Source organism: Centruroides vittatus, unplaced genomic scaffold, assembly GCF_030686945.1.
Source record: "Centruroides vittatus isolate TY-2023 unplaced genomic scaffold, ASM3068694v2 scaffold_3046, whole genome shotgun sequence".
Taxonomy (NCBI): Eukaryota; Metazoa; Arthropoda; class Arachnida; order Scorpiones; family Buthidae; genus Centruroides; species Centruroides vittatus.
This window is the reverse complement of record NW_027122699.1, coordinates 1,287,698-1,305,814: the sequence shown is the minus strand read 5'-3', so window position 1 is coordinate 1,305,814 and position 18,117 is coordinate 1,287,698. Positions and strand designations below refer to the sequence as shown.

Sequence of the window (18,117 nt, the reverse complement as noted above, 5' to 3'; positions counted from 1 at the left end):
AAAAGAGTTAAGGATTCATTGAGAGTGGAATCTAGTTTTTTTTTTCATCAATAGATTCTCTCTCGCCTGTCAAACCAGTCCTTGTATGACTCATCATGGTATTGTTAGGTTAATCAGTGAAGCTTAAGAAATACTCCCGTTGACACTAACCGTACGCTGTTTAGTTATAAAAAAAAAGTAGAGGGTAACCGCAGTTGGTTTCTGCACTCATTTTTCCAAAGATTCATAAAAAAGCAGGGAAGTGAACAATTATTTTCGGCATTTCTTTGTCGGAAACACTACGTAACATAAATCTGACACATTCACGGACGCGATATTTAGGCTAATGTCAAAAAAATTACTCGACGAACGTACGTAATCCATTTACCTCACACGTTAATGAACATTTAATTAGCTTTTTATGTTCGTAATAATTCCGTTAACGCCGAAATAAGAAGTTAATGTTCATTAATTAATGTTAATTAAAATATTTTGAAGAATTCGGCATGTTTAATGGAAATTTAATGTTAGCCGAATGAAGTTACGAACTGTAAACGTAATAAATTTCATTCATTATCGTGTAATGAGTCGAAATAAGTTGGAACGGCCATTTTTGTTCATCGGATGATCATCGTTTGTGTTTTGCCCGTGTGGGTAGTGCTCGCTTTATGTGGTGGTGTTAGTACCGTACTTTGCTCTTAGTAGGTTCTCCTTCGGCTGCCCTTTTCTAACACTTCGGTTGTGTGTATCTTTTTCGTACGCATTATTCATCCACATTTTCCGGCTTCCAACCCCCTTCCATCATTTTAAGCGTTTCTCCAAAACCCAGTTTATCTTTCTCACAATTATACTCTGTTCCTCCTTCGTCACAAATTAAAATTTTCAATAAGAACATTCAACAAACAGATGGTCGTATAACATAAGAACGGTACTCGGAATTTATTAGGAGCAGCGGACGGCCCAAATGGATATGAACTAGGAAGGTAGAGAGCGAGGGAAATTACAGAAATATCGATTTCCATTTGCGCAATCTTTCATTACTTTCCACCAAGTTGCTGCCGGCTAATAGTTCTATCGAAAAAGAACTTACATCGTTGCTTACTTCGGTAATCGAACAAAGGTAACCGGCAACAAAATATGTTTTATTCTGACACGAAACTGTAACCTCGATTATGTTACTAAAGCGCCGTACGAAAATAGCAACGACGCAATATTTTAATTTCTAGTACCAACGTGGCTTAATGCCCTTCGACGACCGATCGATAACGTTGATATTCTGCTCTACATACAAAATACACACACCGAACACAGCTAGAACCCGTGTTGTTTTTAGAAACTAGCCATTGTTTCTCGCACTTTCAAAAAAAAAAAAATCCGAAAAAAGAAGACATCTTTTTAGTGTTTTCTGATATTCTTTGTGTTAGGTAGTTCGTTTTTTCGCTTTAAATTCGCCCATTTTTGCCCGGAGGAGGTTTTTTCGAAAAGTGACGATGCCGCGGATCGTTACTTTAAAGAAGGTAACGTTAAACGTGGGTGTAATATGTTACGAGTAAGGAGTTACACCGACGTCCGTGATTGGGTTACACGGGGTTTCAGATTGTTACGATAGTAAAAGCCGATAACTGGCGCATGGCCAAGTACGTGTACGACTACACGTTAAGCGGCGAGTGCAGTTTTTTTGGTAGAAAATATGGGGACATGGGCGTTTGCTCGCAGCAGTTTGCGCACCGAAAAGAAGAGGATATCTTTTAAGATGATCGTGACCTTTGACATAAATACTGTCCCATTTTTTTTTCTTTTTTAATTCTATTCCTTTTCATCGAAGTAATTGGATAGCAAAATGCATAATTAAGGTTAAGAGTGCCCTTCCCTCTTTTAAAGTGGTCTGCGGATTATTAAGGATCCTAGTTAAATTTCACTTTTAAAAACTATATTTTTGGCTAGTGCATAAATATTCACAGTTCTTTTTTCGTTGAGAAAAACACGAAAAATGCGAATTTCTTTAATTTTTGTATTTTTAATTTCGAAACTTTTAATGCTTTATGCAAAATAACCGACTTTAAGCATCGTTATTAGTTTTTAATTATTTAATCGGGCGTCCGAATCGCAACTCGAATAAACAAACCAATGGTTCGACTCGATTTAAAAAAACCGTCTCCCCATTTTGAATTTCAATTAACGACCAATGGAGCGAGTCGGTTTAAAAAATTTAACCAATTACGTTGTAGAATTTTATAAAACATAACAAGCAAAATGGCGGTTTATAAAGCGTGTTTTCGTAAATTAAAAAAATAATCATTTTTGCACTTGGCGAATTACATTTTCACGAAACGAAATAAAAAAGTAATTTTCCTATTGGATAAAATAGCCGTCGACATTGATTTTTCCCGTGGAAAGTTCGCAATTTATGACAGGGTTGTCGACCTTAAACGATGTACCATCTTAGCCAGTGTGTTAGTGGGGCGACGGAATGCCAGCAACCAACTCTCTTCCTAGAAATATTTGGCAGAAGATCAGTTTTTTTCTTAACTGTTTGCTTCTAAAACTTGTCAACGAACATCTGAAACCTTCCCGATATATATACAATCTCTGGTTTTTTCCTCTTTTACTTGTTATCTCCGACTTTCGAATCTCGAAATCGTCGTCCCGCGGGCGTGATTGATAGCCAGCCAAAAGAATCGATATCTAAGCAATTTCTTCGAAACTTTCAGATGATAGATGTAGAGAAAAGTGAGATATCGTCGAAAATCGATTATTTTCCAGTTTAATAATAGATCGCGCGCCCTATAAGCCAATATAATGCATTCCGATCGATTCTTTGCGGTTACTCCGATTGGATACGATACAGTATGTAGTAATAGAGGGATTACGGTAAATCCCGAATGCCCTGTATGTTGTTTCGGTGCTGGCCATTTTTTACCGGCCGAGTGCATTTTCTTTTACGTACATCGGTATACAAATACTTGTGTATCTAAAAGGAAATGCGCGAGTATTTGTGTACACGAAATGCGGAGCTACTTCACCCGTGTTCCCTCTTTCTGTCAAATCCCGAAAGCGCGTGACGGCACCCGTAAGAAGCCGGTCGATGAGGATAATGATGCGTAGTAAATCACGAACAGAACACACAATAGCGAATCGTACGGTGTGAAGGATGCGGTTCTGTCGAGTTTATTGCCGGTTAGCCCCCTTACACTGGATACAATTTGCCGAAGGTGCGTGCAGTTTGTTATTTTCGGCCATTGTATCGAATAATTCTTTTATAAAACATTACAGACAAGATTAATTAATGAACGAAAAACGTTGTAAATGTAACCTACATTCATTACGCACGCACAGTACACTCGTTCGTATCTATTTATTCAATTTATTCGTAATTTATCTTTATTACAAGTAATTTATCTCTGAATTTAGATGAGAATCGTTACGAGTCGATCATTTAAAAAATTTAATGGGCATAAAAAAGTGCCTACTTGATGAAAAATCAATATTAATCTGTAGTCGCCTTCGCTTTAATTATCCACTTGATGAGAAATCAATCGGTTTGCAAATTAAAAAAATTAATTTTACTGAGAAGGACCCTTTTTTACACCCAAATTTATGCGATAACTTATTTATCGGAAGGTAAAGTAGACGATTTATTATTTTAATTAAGCGAAAGCGAGTTTAAGTTCGATGGTGTGAAAGTGTTGGTTGTTGCGCTTTGCACTGTGTTAAGCTTGTGTATTCGAGACGGGAATATCAGTTGAAGTGGATGCTTTTTATCTCGTATCCGAAATCGATAATGCAGAAGGGTGGGGCCTGGAAACGTAAAGGATCGGAGTTTTCTTCTGGTCGTTAGGCGTATCGCTTCGTAAAAACGTAAGGTCGGGGGCGGATTTATAGGGGTGGGCAAGGCGCGGCCGCACCCCGCTTCCGTGGGTCTCTCCCGCGTAAAGCCTCGGGTAGTAAAACGTTTTGTAGGAAGTATTGTTGCGTTTCTGCACCCCCTCTAAAGATTTCTGGATCCGCTAACCGTTATTGGGTTTTAATTATACGGCCGATCGGGGGCTGTTCGTAAATTACGTTGGCATTTCTTTGAAAATTTTACTCCCAGTTTGTCCGAGTTTCCGTAACCCCCTCCCACCTTCCGTTGTGGCAGCCCTTATTTTTAATACTTTAGGCTGTATACAGAACTTTGTCTTTTGTTCGAAACCGTGTATGCGACATTTTTTTAGGGCAGGTGCAGTTATCTACTAACTTTAGGATCATCCCGAGCCGTGCGGGATAGATGCTATTTGGATAATAAACTAGCATTGTCTTTAACTAGAGTAATTCTATTGTTAATTGTTATAAAAAAGCACATTTAAGAGGAAAGAAGAGAGATAAAAAGTGAAATCTACTCGAATTACTTTTGTTTTTTCTTAACAAATAAATCTCTGGCATAAGTTAGCCCCGATTTTTCCCACAGACATTAAATATCTTTATACGCATCTAAATGAGTTAAATTCAATGCTTTTTTTCATAATAGAAGAAATATTTCTATTGTAAATTGTCGTAGCCTATCTGTCGTCGTAATGGAGACGTAATTTGGATAATTACGCTGGAAACCACACAATCGTACATTAAAACCATCACGAACAATGACAATTACGGTTAATTGGTAAATATGATAAAATTTCCATTTGTTTTTTGTGTTGTTTCGTCCCGTAAAAACACCCCTTTGTCGCAGTACGTCCCTAGACAGATGTGTGTCGTGTCTAACGGCATAAACCTTCTATTTTTGTAGGCCTTTATTGGTTTAATTTGATTATTGATTCGGAGGTATAAAAGTAGCCGTATGTTAAACTTTCGCGGATAAACAAACAAGCACGAGATAAATAAACACATTAAAACTTAGATTTTTCTCTCCTTTGACGAGTACTTAAACACTCGTTAACCAATATGCAGCTGTTTGCTTTCGCTTTTTTATTTATTTATTTTTAATAATTAGTTTTTAGTTCTCGATTCCCAGAAAACAAATATTTAAAATTTTATTTTAATTATTCTAAAATAATCGGTAATAAAATTAGTACAGAGTACGGGATGCTCCGCTTTATTTAAAGGATGCCCAAGTTATTCGTGCAAATTTAAAATGCATTCTTAAAAATCCTGCAAAAATAGGCTACGTAAAATATGGCGAAGCTCCTAGTAAAGACCACTACGGATGGTCGCGAAGTAGAGGTTTTACTGCGAAACCTCTCCAAAGCGACCATCTCTGGCCAAGACCGCTGTCTCGGAAACGCGTGGTCGCAAAGTAGGGGTTTTACCGTATTATAATTTAAATTGGTTAACGGCATTTAAGATTAAAAGGGAGAAAATTTCACTAAATTACCATCCTGTTAAGCTATTGTTAAGCGAACGTACCGTATTGTTCTTTTATTATCGTTCCATCACAAATTAGGTACGGTTAATATTCAAGTATATTCTATTTTCGAATACTTAACGACGTAAATTATCATTTGTATCGCCATTAAAATTAAATAATCGACTTTTGCAGTTTTTTGGAGTACAAATTTGTAATTTATATCGTCGATTTAGGGGTGAACTTTCGCTTTTTCTAACCCGAATGCTCGCTTACGAACACACTCGTTAACGTAACTTTATAAGAAATAACCTATATCTTTTTAAACCCGCTTAATCCAAACAGACCTTGTGCAGTAATTGTAAGCCAATTAGCTAATTTTAATTACTTTCACCGTATTGAATTACGCTCGTCTAGACTCTTAAAGCTTACACTGTAATACAAACTTGAACTTGGAAAACTTCGAAAGTACTACAGTTAATTTTAATGACGTAAAATTGATAAAATGTACTTATTTAAAGAGAATAATTTAAGAAAACGCTTTTATTGCTCACGTTTCGCCAGATTTGGAGTGGGGGCGGCGAGGTCCTCGCCGTCCCAACTCCAAATGTCATCAGTACGATGCATCTACACACACACCGTGTTTAAATTTTATGTTTGCTGCGTTTATCGGGTGATGCCACCTCTAAAACACGGTTAAAATGTATTCTGGTTGGATCTAAGTATAAGCTCGAAGTTTCGCCTTTCTATCTCAATTAGAAGTGGATGAAATTTGAGTTGCCAGATTTAAGGCGTTTAAATATAAATTTCTGCGCGGTTTAAGTGGGATACGGCGAAATTAAAAACACGTAAATGCAGTTAATAACGATGTTTATAGGTTTGTTTTCCTTGTGGAGATGTAGAACCTTGATTTTCCGCATAGCTAAAATAACAAATTAAGTCTGTTCGTCCATCAAAACAGATTAAATTCTTTTCATTTACATTAAGCCACGCATAAATTAGTCTGGTGTATGATAAATAAACATTTAAAGTCAAAATATTTGCTGGAAGATTGATGATTTTACAATAAATTAGCATTAGCTACCGACGAAATTGCAGAAATAAAAAACTAATTGATGCTAACGTGTAACGTCAAGGCTAACTGGTATGTTAATGTCGAGCAATTGTTTGATTTGCGAATATTACGTGGATTGAAATCCAGCTGTTTTCATAAATGATGTGACCTAAATATTTTATATGCACTTTCTTCCTCGCAAGAATTTTTTTAATTCTTTATTTAATTATTAATTCGTATTTTTTTTCGTACTTAATTTTTATGTATTGCCTAATTTGCATATTTTCTTCTATCGAATTAATTGACAGGGTTATCTACATCACATTTCTTCTCACAAGGAAACGAAGATTAGTCAACAGAACCTGATTGATTTGTTTAGCAACATTGAAGATATTTATCAATTTAATAGGTATAATTATTGTTTTGTTTCTAAATAATATACTTGTTACCGTTACTAATTAAAATTAATTTTTCTCTAGTATTAAGTAGTAAAAAATGAGATTTTTTTTATGCAGGTAATTCTAGATCAGTAAGCTTATTTTCTTTGTTTTGATTCATAGTTTTTACTTAAAATTGCCAAGTGTGAATCGGCAATTACTCCGCAACTGTTGCCGAGTAATTGCCGATTCACACTTGGGAATTTTACCTCGTTGCAACGCGATTCGTCGGCTACTGGCAAAAGCATTCTGTAGTGCGAAGCGTTTGTAATCTCGAATCCAACGTGCCGACGAGAACGTATCAAATTTATTACACTAGGCATTTCTTGTAATACACTACCGTTATACAATTGACCTTAATTTTACCCATTACGAGCGGGTTTCGTTTACAACGGAGGTGGAGAGATTGCAAATTAAGCCTCGACTTAAATTTTCTACGAGGAAACGCCGATGTCCGAATAAATCCGCCATCGCGTGATGGAGAAAATGGTCACGTGGCTTACCGGCAACGTTGAGCGTTTGCATAAAGTATTATAAACTGTAGCTTATCGCAATATTAAATTTAATAACAACCTTCCCTAAGAAGACATTTTAACAATATTTGATCGCGTGAAGCGTGTTACGTTTCCCATCGTGTTCTCGAAAAACATTTTTCTACGGCCACATTTGTGCGAAAACTCGAGAGGATCTCTGGCAACAGCGCACACATTCCAACGCACTTAGAATTTTATTGTCCAAGATTGATTTCAATCGAAAACTATTCAAACCGGGGGGAGGATTTTTTGATATTTAGCGAACGAAAAGCCTCAAAATGGCCCCAGGATTGGAGAACCGCGCAAAATCGACGCGGAATGCGCAGTCGGAAGCGGGTTATTTTAGTGTATTTGAACTTCTTTTTGTACTAGAGACTCGCGCGTCCACGCACAGCTCGCGTGCAACGCGAGATTTGCAGACACGGGTTTATAGACGATGCTTAAATTGCAAACGTAATAAATTGCTTTCTATCAAACGCTTCGTCTTTAAAAGAGAAGGAAGAAAAACAAGCAAATTCTTAAATTGAAAGTACTGTATCATTAAAAATAAAAGAGCGCGAGTGTTGACGGTTCACACTTTGTTGTAACAGGATGTTTATACTTTGTCCACAATTACACAGATGTGTTAGTCCTCGAAGGCCTTATATATTCTTAAAAAGGTACCAAAGCATTTCCTGTTTGGACTGCTATATTTATCGTAAATATATATATATATATATGCAAATTAACGAGGCTTCCAGTCGCTCCTCTCGCCTCCGATAAATTTTCGACAAATTAAATTTGCTCGCGATTTACGTAATCGAAAAGTAAATTAACCTCGCGCCGTTAAAAATCAACGGTCCTTCGAGTACCAAAATCTTCCGGGCGACAACGAGATAATGTTACGACGTCCGATTATGGCATTTCTCGCTTCTCGCTGTCGCTAACATTATCGCGCGATAGCGTAAATTTTCCCCTTTCGTCGGAGAGGGCAAAAAGAAAACGACGTTTACTAGCGCCGTATAGTTTATTTTTACTCGATTATATATTTCGGGATAAGCCGTAATTAATTTCTCTATAAGAAACTTTCGATGGTTTTTGTTCTCGCCGGATAAGCTACTTTTGAATCGTACAAACGCCGAAAACGCGATAAGGAGCTAACGAGCGAGCGATAAAAATCGGTGGCAGAGAGAGATTTTTCGGTATCGCCAGCGAGAGATTTCTCACTCGCGCGCAACGATATCCCTACAAACTGCCGGAGTTCGCACGTCCGTAGCCTAAAAACACAAATATATTCAATTTAATACGTTATTATGTATTTAAGAAAACGACAAGAGATAACCGGAGAAAGAAAACGAAGGCTTCTGACGTACACGATGAATGAGAACCGACATTGGACGCCGGTCAAGTAATTGATTTGGCCGGGACGACATTGAACAGAGAATACTTAATTCTTGTTTGTCTCTTCTATTCGATAAAAGATCGGAGATCTTCTTCATTTTCAAACACTTAACGCGGCTGCTTTTTAAATTAATTCAATCGTTTGTTTGTTTTTTATCCAACAAGCTATAAATAGATAATAAAACAAATATTGACGTAGAGTTTCTCTCTAATAAAAATGCAAATTTTTTTGAAAAGAAAATAATTTCTACGTTTCAAATTTTTCTTTTTTCCTGTAGTTTAGTTTGTAAGATTAGTTTAATTCTTGTAAACTGTAATAAGATATAATAGATTATGCGTGGCGATTCGAAAAGCGAGTTTCGAATTTCGGGAATGCGCGGAGGGATCGAAACGGGGCGACTTTCCGACGGAAACCGGTGTTTTCCGACCCCGTCCCGGGTCGGTACGAGCCGTGGCGAGTAAAGAACCGCGCCACGGACGGCGAGACGACGTTAGACGTACGGCGTACGGATATAAATGCGGAGCGTGCGAAACGGTGCCGGACGAATCGGCCGCCCGCGTCGTTGCGGTTTTGAAGAAAACCGGCGCGCTCGAACTCTCGAACGTCCCCGGCGTCTCCCCGACCGAATCCGCTCGTAAACCGGGCCCGAAAGAAGCGATTCGGAGGTGCGAGTCCGGAGAGCTCTTTGTGGCTCGTACCGACGTGGGATTAGTTGACAAATGTGGGTTCCCGTTCGAAAATTGCACCGTTTCGAACCCTCCGTACGCTCCCGAAGTTCGAGACCGACGTTTCGAACCGCCCCGTGTTTACTAAATATTCCGAACGATAAGTTATTTAATCTAATTTTCTCGTAGTTTCTCGTACGAATAAATTTGTATTTTTTTTCCCAAGTACGTTTTTGGACGAATTGGAAAAATGTGGCTTGGATCCCGTGGCGGTGGCGAGATGTTTTGTAAAGAATTCTAGTGGATTTGTAATATATACTCAATATTGCACTAATTATCCTAAGTGAGTAAAATTTTTAATCGATTTGTTTTTTTATATACGTAAATTCCGTATAATGGTAATATCTGTAAATTAAATTCTTGCTCGTTTCTCAGGACCGTATCCATATTGACAGATACGATGAGGAATGCCGAAACTGCCGAAGTGTTGAAAGTAAGTGCGAGCGTCCGAAATTTACGACGATCCTTAAAATCTCGAACGGAGGACGCCAGCCGCGTCGAACGTATTTTAACAGAATTGAAGTAAAAAAAAGAAAACTCGGGTTTTTTGCTAATTTAACTTTTTAAAATTTAGTTTTAATCGAGCAGAAACATTGAAAAACACTCTTAATTCAAAGGACTTCGAGTCTTTAAACTTAATTGTGTGTTCTCGAATACCAATTTATATTTTTGTGAGTGAAAAAATGCAAGGTATTTAATAACAATTAGAATTGATATAATAATAATAAAATATTACGTAATGGATTATGCAAAATGATTCTTATAATTCGTACGTTCTGGTGTTCGTAAAAACTAGACGGAACGAGATATCGTGTGCAAAAAAGAAAACGATTTCGCTTCGACGATTTCGAAAAATTTAATTACTGATATTATCTAAGTTCCTCTTAATGCATTGTCCTAATTAGTCTTATATATTCTTTGATTACGGGAAAGACGACGACAAAAGCTACGATTATATTTTCGATTTGCATTAACGGTTATTTTTTAATACCGTCGAGAAACGTAAGATCATAAGAAACCGTAATCCTCGGAGATAAAAAAAAGACGCCGTCTGGGTTAATTAGAAATATATAAGTTGCGCCGGCCATTTAAAATTTGTTGGGACGCACCGGAAGAAAAGTTTAAACCAGGAAAACACTGTAAATTCAGTAGTCAAATTAAAGATAGTTTTGTTTTGGTTATGTTCTGCAGTGCAGTTTTTTGCAAATTTGTTTTTTTTTATGGTTTTGGATTTCTTAATTGAAAAATCAAATTGAAGAACACCAGTTGCGAATTCTTTTCATAAGCTATATCCTTATCCATAAACAAAACTAATGTCTAATATTCAATAAATAAAACTTTATTTTTTTAAAGCTAAAATATATTTAATCTTTTTTTAAATATTTTTGAAGATATTACTCGTCTTTATCTTCGCAGACTAAAAAGACATATATATATATAATTCTTTTTACTTTGCTTTTGAGGATGAAGATAGATTGAATCTTTGAAAATGTTGAAGAGAGATTAAATATGACTGAACTTTTTTAAATGGCTGAATTTTTTGATTGATTGCATTCTTTGAAAGATTTATCGAGAATACTTCGACGTAAATTACTTATAGAGCTCCTTTCGTTTGAATTGTCGATAATCTGTCTTTATCGAAGTATAAACTATAATAATAAATAGTCAATAATCAAATGTTTTACGGCGGCGGGCTAAATAGCATTAACGATATTTTTCGACGTACCGTAATCCGGTTAACGTATTAGTCGTGTATTCGCATCTCCCGAAATCGTTATTTCGATCGTGGGTTTTTTGTGTTGCTTTCGACGATATTAAAGTTTAGGGCCTACCGTTAATCGCACGTACGACTTAAGGTTTATCGAAAGTTTGTCGTCGTAAACGAAGGAGGGAGGTCAAAAATAGCTGAAAAATTGTATGCGCGATTGACGAATGGGCCTTTAACGTGCACAATTGTTAGGAATTATCCCCAAATATATAATATATTATAGAAAGTCTTTTGGTTACTTTTATGTCTACTCCTAAATTTCAAGAAATTAAAATACCTTGATTAAAAAAGCTGAATAAATGTGAACTTCACTTAAACTTAAATTCACGTCTTCGTTTGATTTACTTGAAATAATCTTTTGATGGTTATTTCAATTTCTTTATCTTTAATATAGATAAAATATTTATAAAGAAAATTTGGTCTAAAATCTTGTTTAAAATTGTTTGAAAATTTATATTGTTCTTTCTCAATGTAATGTACTGTACAGCAGCTAACTTTAGTTATGTTTTTGAGTCTAAAGCACTATGTTATAGTTTCTGTTGCTAGTGTCTGGATTTTATTAAAGATGATTCGTTAGCATATTAATTAAATATTCTAATTTATTTTATTAATCCAAGCAGAGATAATAGCAACAATTACATAGTAGTATAATAATTTAATGGCTTTTAAATATTAATAGTTTGATAAACTTAATAAACCAACTTGTTCCATTTGTTTGTTTGTGCCCGGAAAACTCCAAAATGATAAGTATAAAACATATTTCCGAATGACTTCTGATGATTTTCTGTCTTAAAATTCTGCTAGATTCAATCTCTGTCGAATAACCGACTGCACTGATTTTTAATGATACCAAATTATGGGTATATAACATAATCTTCACACAAGAATTTAACAAGTAATAGTAATTAAAATATAAATAAATTTTTATTGTATTTACATAATATATATTAATTTCTTAAGTTAATAAAAAAAAAACAGAGGAAAGAATTTCCAATAAAATGGACTAATTGTTTGCTTAGCTGTTGCCTTTACGCCCAAAGAAACGTGTCTGGAGTTGACACGCAATAAGTAAACGGTCTCAAACGTGGGTTATTGTTTTTGAATCTAAGCATGAGATTTTGCAATCTCTTCACTCTATCTCTTGTTTGTATGCGAGATAAAGTATCTTCAAAATTAGTCAAAATTTTTAGAAAGGAAGGTCGAGGCACAACTCAATTTATGCAGATTGTTAACTGACAATAGGGATCACCCACTTTCTTTGGAAAGGTCTGGAGTTTATAAGGTTCCTGTGTTTATTAAAACAAGCTAATTATATTTTTTCGTGTAACATTAAGCATTTCTGCTAGTTGTGCAATAGTACAATTTATGGTTGATCAAATTTAAAAACATTTAGAAGTTACTTTTCAATTTTGTAAAAATTGTTATAAAAAATTTGTGCAAATAGTAAACAGTTTATTCTAAATAAAATCTGGAATAATAATTTTGTAAAATTTGATAAGTTTGTTTTTAAAATATTAATTAATAGGGGAACAGATTAACTAGTAGGATAATTAGTAAATGTTCTAAGTATTTGTGTATAAAATATCATGAACTATTTCGGTTTTAAATTTAACGAAAAATAATTGTATTTTTATAAACAGGAACGACAGACGGCCCTTCATCACAGTCTACCTCTAGGTTCCTATTTACTTAAACCAGTCCAAAGAATATTAAAATATCACTTGTTGTTGCAGGTAATTTTTTTTAATTTATAAAAATATTATAACTTCTTCGCAGCGATTAAATTCTTTTTGACGTCGTTATTTAGAACATCGTGAAAAATTCGGACAAAGAAACCGAAGGTTACGCGGACGTAAAAAATGCACTCTCCGTGATGACCGGAATTGCTTACCACATCAACGACATGAAACGTAAACACGAACACGCGGTGCGCGTTCAGGAAATCCAATCTCTTCTTTACGGCTGGGAAGTAAGTTTAAAATATCGTAAATTATATAATAACCCAAATGATATTTGTTACGAATTTCTGTAATAAAAATGATAATTAAAATATGTCGAACGGCTTTATTGCCCAAAAAAATATGTAATGCGATTTGATATCCCACAGCTGCCCGTTTAACATAAAATTCTATATTGTTTCTACTGTACTTTCATATAAAAAGTATATTTATAAGATTAATTTTTAATATTAATAAAATGTAAAAATATAACGTTCTCGTGTCGGGCAAAACTTTACGAATTAAAATCAAAGACCTTAACCGGACGACATTTATTTAATACTGATATTTGACAGCTGCAAAATAAATTATAACCTGTTACATCAGATATAAAATTACTTACAGAAGTAAGAAAAAATAATATATGTATGTAATTCATACATGATTAACCTAGTAACAATTTATTACTACTATTTTTTTTTTTTTTTTGCTGTGACTTTTTAAAACTAGTCAGAATTACCATATTTATTAATTATTGTTCTATTCTTTAAGAATTTCAGAACTAAGAAGTTTGTGTAATAGATAGTAACTTACAAAGCTACGAATTAATCCGAAAACCTACTTAGCACTTCATTTTTAATTTTTCTTTTGATATTTTACCGAATTAGTCAATTACCTTAGTTAAAACATTTACTGTGTTACTTAAGGTTATAAAATGTATTTAGTTAACCAAATAGATCTGTAGTGTGATACAGACTCAATTGACTTTTTGATGTATCAAATTCCTAAAAATGTATACAAAAGTCAAATGGAAGAGATTCGCATTGTAAAGAGAGCTAAAAGAAAAATTTTAAAATTGCCATTATTTATACAAAACAAGGAAAAGTAATGGAATTGTGTCAAATTTGATCCTCCGAGTTTTTTGTAAATCTCCATGTTTAGAGACTCCCCCGAACCCAAAAATGACAAAAAAAATTCAGTGTGTGTGTGTGTGTGTGTGTGTTGGCGTCTATTTTGCTTAATATCTCGGGACAGAGCAAAGATAAAGAAACAAAATTTGGTACGGTAGCTTGCATATAAGGGACGTCGATGCTATTAAATTTTGGTTGCAAAAGGTCAAAGGGATTGTAACAGAGAAGTTGAACAATGTTTTTAACTTTACAAATGCCAATTTACAATTTTAATTGTTAATTATTAAATAAATGTTGAAATATTAAAATTGTAAAATAAGCAGTAATATGTGACAATAAAAATTCATTTTCACAAGCGATTTTTGTTGTTAGCAAAACCAAATCTGGCAGAATGTTCACTACACGATGGAAAATTTTTTTGTCAGCTGAAAATGTGTAAAAATTAAATCCATTCTTACCTAAAATTCAAAAAACTTTCAAGCTTCGTAAACTCGCCATCCACGGCAAAAAAAAAGAGCCGGCCTTTCGAACGTCAGAAAGTTTGATTTAACAATTATATAAAATTTTTAATTTTTAAAAAATATATTTACTAAATCTAATTAATAATAATCTAGTTTCGACAAATAAACATTTGTCGAAATTAGAACGACAATAGAATTAAATAGCCGAAGTTAAAGGTTTGTAGCTATTTTAATTTTATGTCTTTGGCTCGGGTGTGTTAAGGAAGTAAAATTATAAAACTTTTTTTTTTTTTTAAATTGAATAGTAACCAGTAATTTTATTCAAGATTAAGTCATTTTAAAATTAAATTTATATGATTATTAATTTATAAATATCCTCAAAAATTAGGGTCAAGATTTGACTACTTATGGAGAACTGGTAGCCGAAGGTACTTTTAGAATGTTTCGCGCAAAAGCTCTCAGGCACTTATTCCTTTTCGACAAGATGCTTCTTATTGCTAAAAAGCGAGAAGAAGGAATTCTCTGTTACAAAACACACATTATGGTGAGAAATAATAATTTCTTGATTTTGTTGATTTTGTGTATATGTATAATACATAGACTATAAAACAATAAATGAACTTAATTTTTAGAAGTTGTAGAAATTCTTAATATGAATCGCCGACGACGTTTCGTATTACCGACGACTTTGTGCATTTAAAAATCTTTAGCACAAAGTTGTCGGTGCTAAAGATTTATTTAAAAATCTTTAGCACCGACAACAAAGTTGAATCAAATAAAACTGTTGCAGTTTATAATTAAGTTATTTTTTATGAATTAAAAAACCAAAGATTGTTTTCTTGTAAAAAGTTCATAATAAACTTTGCTAAATATTCTGGCTTATCTAAAAATCTTTATTATAAAGTTCTTAAATTTAAATTTCTAAGGATTTGGTTTAGTTTTACGAGTTGAAACATTTTGAAAGTATTTACCGAAATGAAATTGGATATATGAAATTAAATGTTTATTAAAAAAATTATTTATAGTGTTCGAATCTGATGTTAATCGAAAGTATTCAGGGAGAACCGTTGTGTTTTCACGTAATTCCGTTTGACAATCCTCGTTTCCAATATACTTTTCAGGTTAGTAAAGATGTCTTTTAGTTTGATATTAAAAAACTATTTTCTACAGAATAGAACATAAACATATTAAATTTGTATTATTTATTGTCATCTTTAAATATGATAAATAAAATGTTTATCAAAATTATTTTTTTATAATAATTTATCTTGTTTTCTTGGACGCGTTTCGTGTAATTATAGTAATCATTTATAAAATTTTTTTGATATTGTATTGAATTTCAACGAAACCTAATTTTTTTTACATTATTGCTAAAAGATAGGAAATCGTAAATCAATGAATAATATTTATTATTATTTATACAATTACAATGTTAAAGTAAACAGTAATTTCTTAGAATTTGTTCTGTTAGAATGTGTGTATATTAATGAAGTAGTTAAAATGAGAAACTCTTTCCTGTCTTTCCTATTTGGTACTGGCATTATTCTTACACATTACTCTTATGTTTGACCCAAAGAAGACCCATTAACCAGGTTGAAAACACTACAAAACTCCAACTTTGCCCACTGTTTAAGGTGTATTGCTTACTTCATTAAATTGACTACAGTGATTAGTTTAATTTTAACTGAATATACATAAACATTACATTTGTGTGATGAGAAAAGCCTTAGAATTTTATCAAAGTTTTAAAAAGCTATTGGTTATTCTAATGAATTATATTTTAGATAGCAAAATTTAGAGGATAGTCAATTCGTTTGTTCTAACAACAGAATGACTTAAATGGCCAATTACCCTGTATTAATAATTACATCATGTATCCCCAAATTAGAAATTAACTTAATTGAATTGGATTTCCAAATTTGGATTATACTTTTTATTGGTGATATTACTAATTAATAAATTTGAATTAATTTAAATAATTTTGGACACATTAAGAAAAAAGCATGGAGCAAATGCAATTCCACATCTCTCTTGTAAGACATATACAGGACTGTTAAGAGGGGGGCTGGGGATTTTTTACCCTGGAGTAAACTTAGGACCAGTAATAGTTTCTATTTGTGTAAATTAAAGTTACTTTTACTAACAAACAATAAAATGTTTAAAACTACTTTTAATTAATAAATAAACATTCTACATATTTCATTTATTCAAAAATACAATGTTGATTATCCGATGGATCTAAGTCCACGGATGTAATAAGGATGTATGTTAAGGACTCAAGTAATGACCAATTACACGTGCACGAATTTGGCGAAACAACAGTAATTTATTCTAACAGTACAATAACCGCGAGATGCTTCCTAACCCTCAAGTTTACACGATACACGACTTAAAACTAACGAAATTTACAATACTCTATATACATATATACATACACATTTTCCTTCTATACAATAATTGCATATATTAGCCTTCGACGAATCACGGTATTATGTTAAGTAAATGCAACACGATCTCGAGTTCCAAGCGTTCCTTTTCTTTACGTTAATTCACAAAACTAATAGTTCTTTCCGATACCTGAACGTAATTTACGTCACCAGAAGTACGTCCCTCGTTGATACTTCTCAATTACACTACGATGGAAACGGATTGTGCTTCCCGACTGAAAGTGGTCGCCCTTTCTAGACTCCTGTTCTCCCGGTCTAACTCCGACGTCCTTGCTGACCCTTCCTCGGCAACCTTCCTCGACGAATCCAAAAGCAGCCAAAAAGTGTCCTCAATCGTGAGAGTCCCTCAATTTATATTTCCCGCTCTCCGGAAGTCCGCTTCACTTATTGTCCCACTCTGGACCAATCAGAAAGCTTCTCACGTATCCTAAGGTGACATCATAAGAAAATTCCACGCGACACGGTACAAACCAAGAAAACCCGATACATACAAAAAGGAAACCGAGAAAATAATTAATAATAATAATAATAACAATAATACATAGTTGCGTAGCACTACATATCTCCCCCCCCAAGCGACTCACTTCCCGTAGTGCAAACTACGGAAATCAATTTTGCGTTCACGTAGGTTATAAGGTTTCTTACGCACCTCAAGGTCAGTGCACTTCTGCACACCACTTGTGTCAACACCTTGCGTGTTAGTGACCACCCCACGTCTCCTCACCAACCGATCATCCAGGACTTCATCATCATCCTCCAGTACAATTCCTCTATCCTCCCTCTTTTTTTTCTTATTACAAATCGGATAGCCATAGCAAGGTTTTAGGCGATCGACATGGACAGTCTCCTGATCCTTCATATTGCAACCCTCCACACGATACGTAGTTGGGTTTATCACCTTGGTGATCCGAAAGGGTCCTTTATAATTATAAGAAAACTTATTCCCTTTAACACCTTTCTTTCTCACCCAAACCCTCTGCCCTTCCGAAAAACTTACTAATGTTCTCCCTTTGCTTCGATAATCCCTTCCTTTCTTGTTGTAATTTCGCGCATGGATACTCGCATTTTCCCGTAATGCACGGAGTTTCGTGACCAGGAATGCCCTACGCTCATCGGTAGACATATCATCAGGCAGGTATTCGATATTAGGGGTACGGGGATCAA

The 18,117-nt window shown here is 34.3% G+C and overlaps 1 protein-coding gene across 4 annotated transcripts in view; it reads left to right on the top strand.

Moving 5' to 3' along the window:
* Positions 1 to 18,117, top strand: part of LOC136988053 (pleckstrin homology domain-containing family G member 3-like) — a 49,322-nt gene that overhangs the window by 12,729 nt on the left and 18,476 nt on the right. For all 4 annotated transcript variants that reach the window (XM_067285844.1, XM_067285843.1, XM_067285842.1 and 1 more), the window contains exons 3-9: positions 6,662 to 6,762; positions 9,596 to 9,712; positions 9,805 to 9,862; positions 12,838 to 12,930; positions 13,005 to 13,166; positions 14,895 to 15,050; positions 15,532 to 15,627. In XM_067285844.1, coding sequence (XP_067141945.1) covers positions 6,662 to 6,762; positions 9,596 to 9,712; positions 9,805 to 9,862; positions 12,838 to 12,930; positions 13,005 to 13,166; positions 14,895 to 15,050; positions 15,532 to 15,627 — 783 coding nt within the window. The remainder of the gene's footprint in view (positions 1 to 6,661; positions 6,763 to 9,595; positions 9,713 to 9,804; positions 9,863 to 12,837; positions 12,931 to 13,004; positions 13,167 to 14,894; positions 15,051 to 15,531; positions 15,628 to 18,117) is intronic.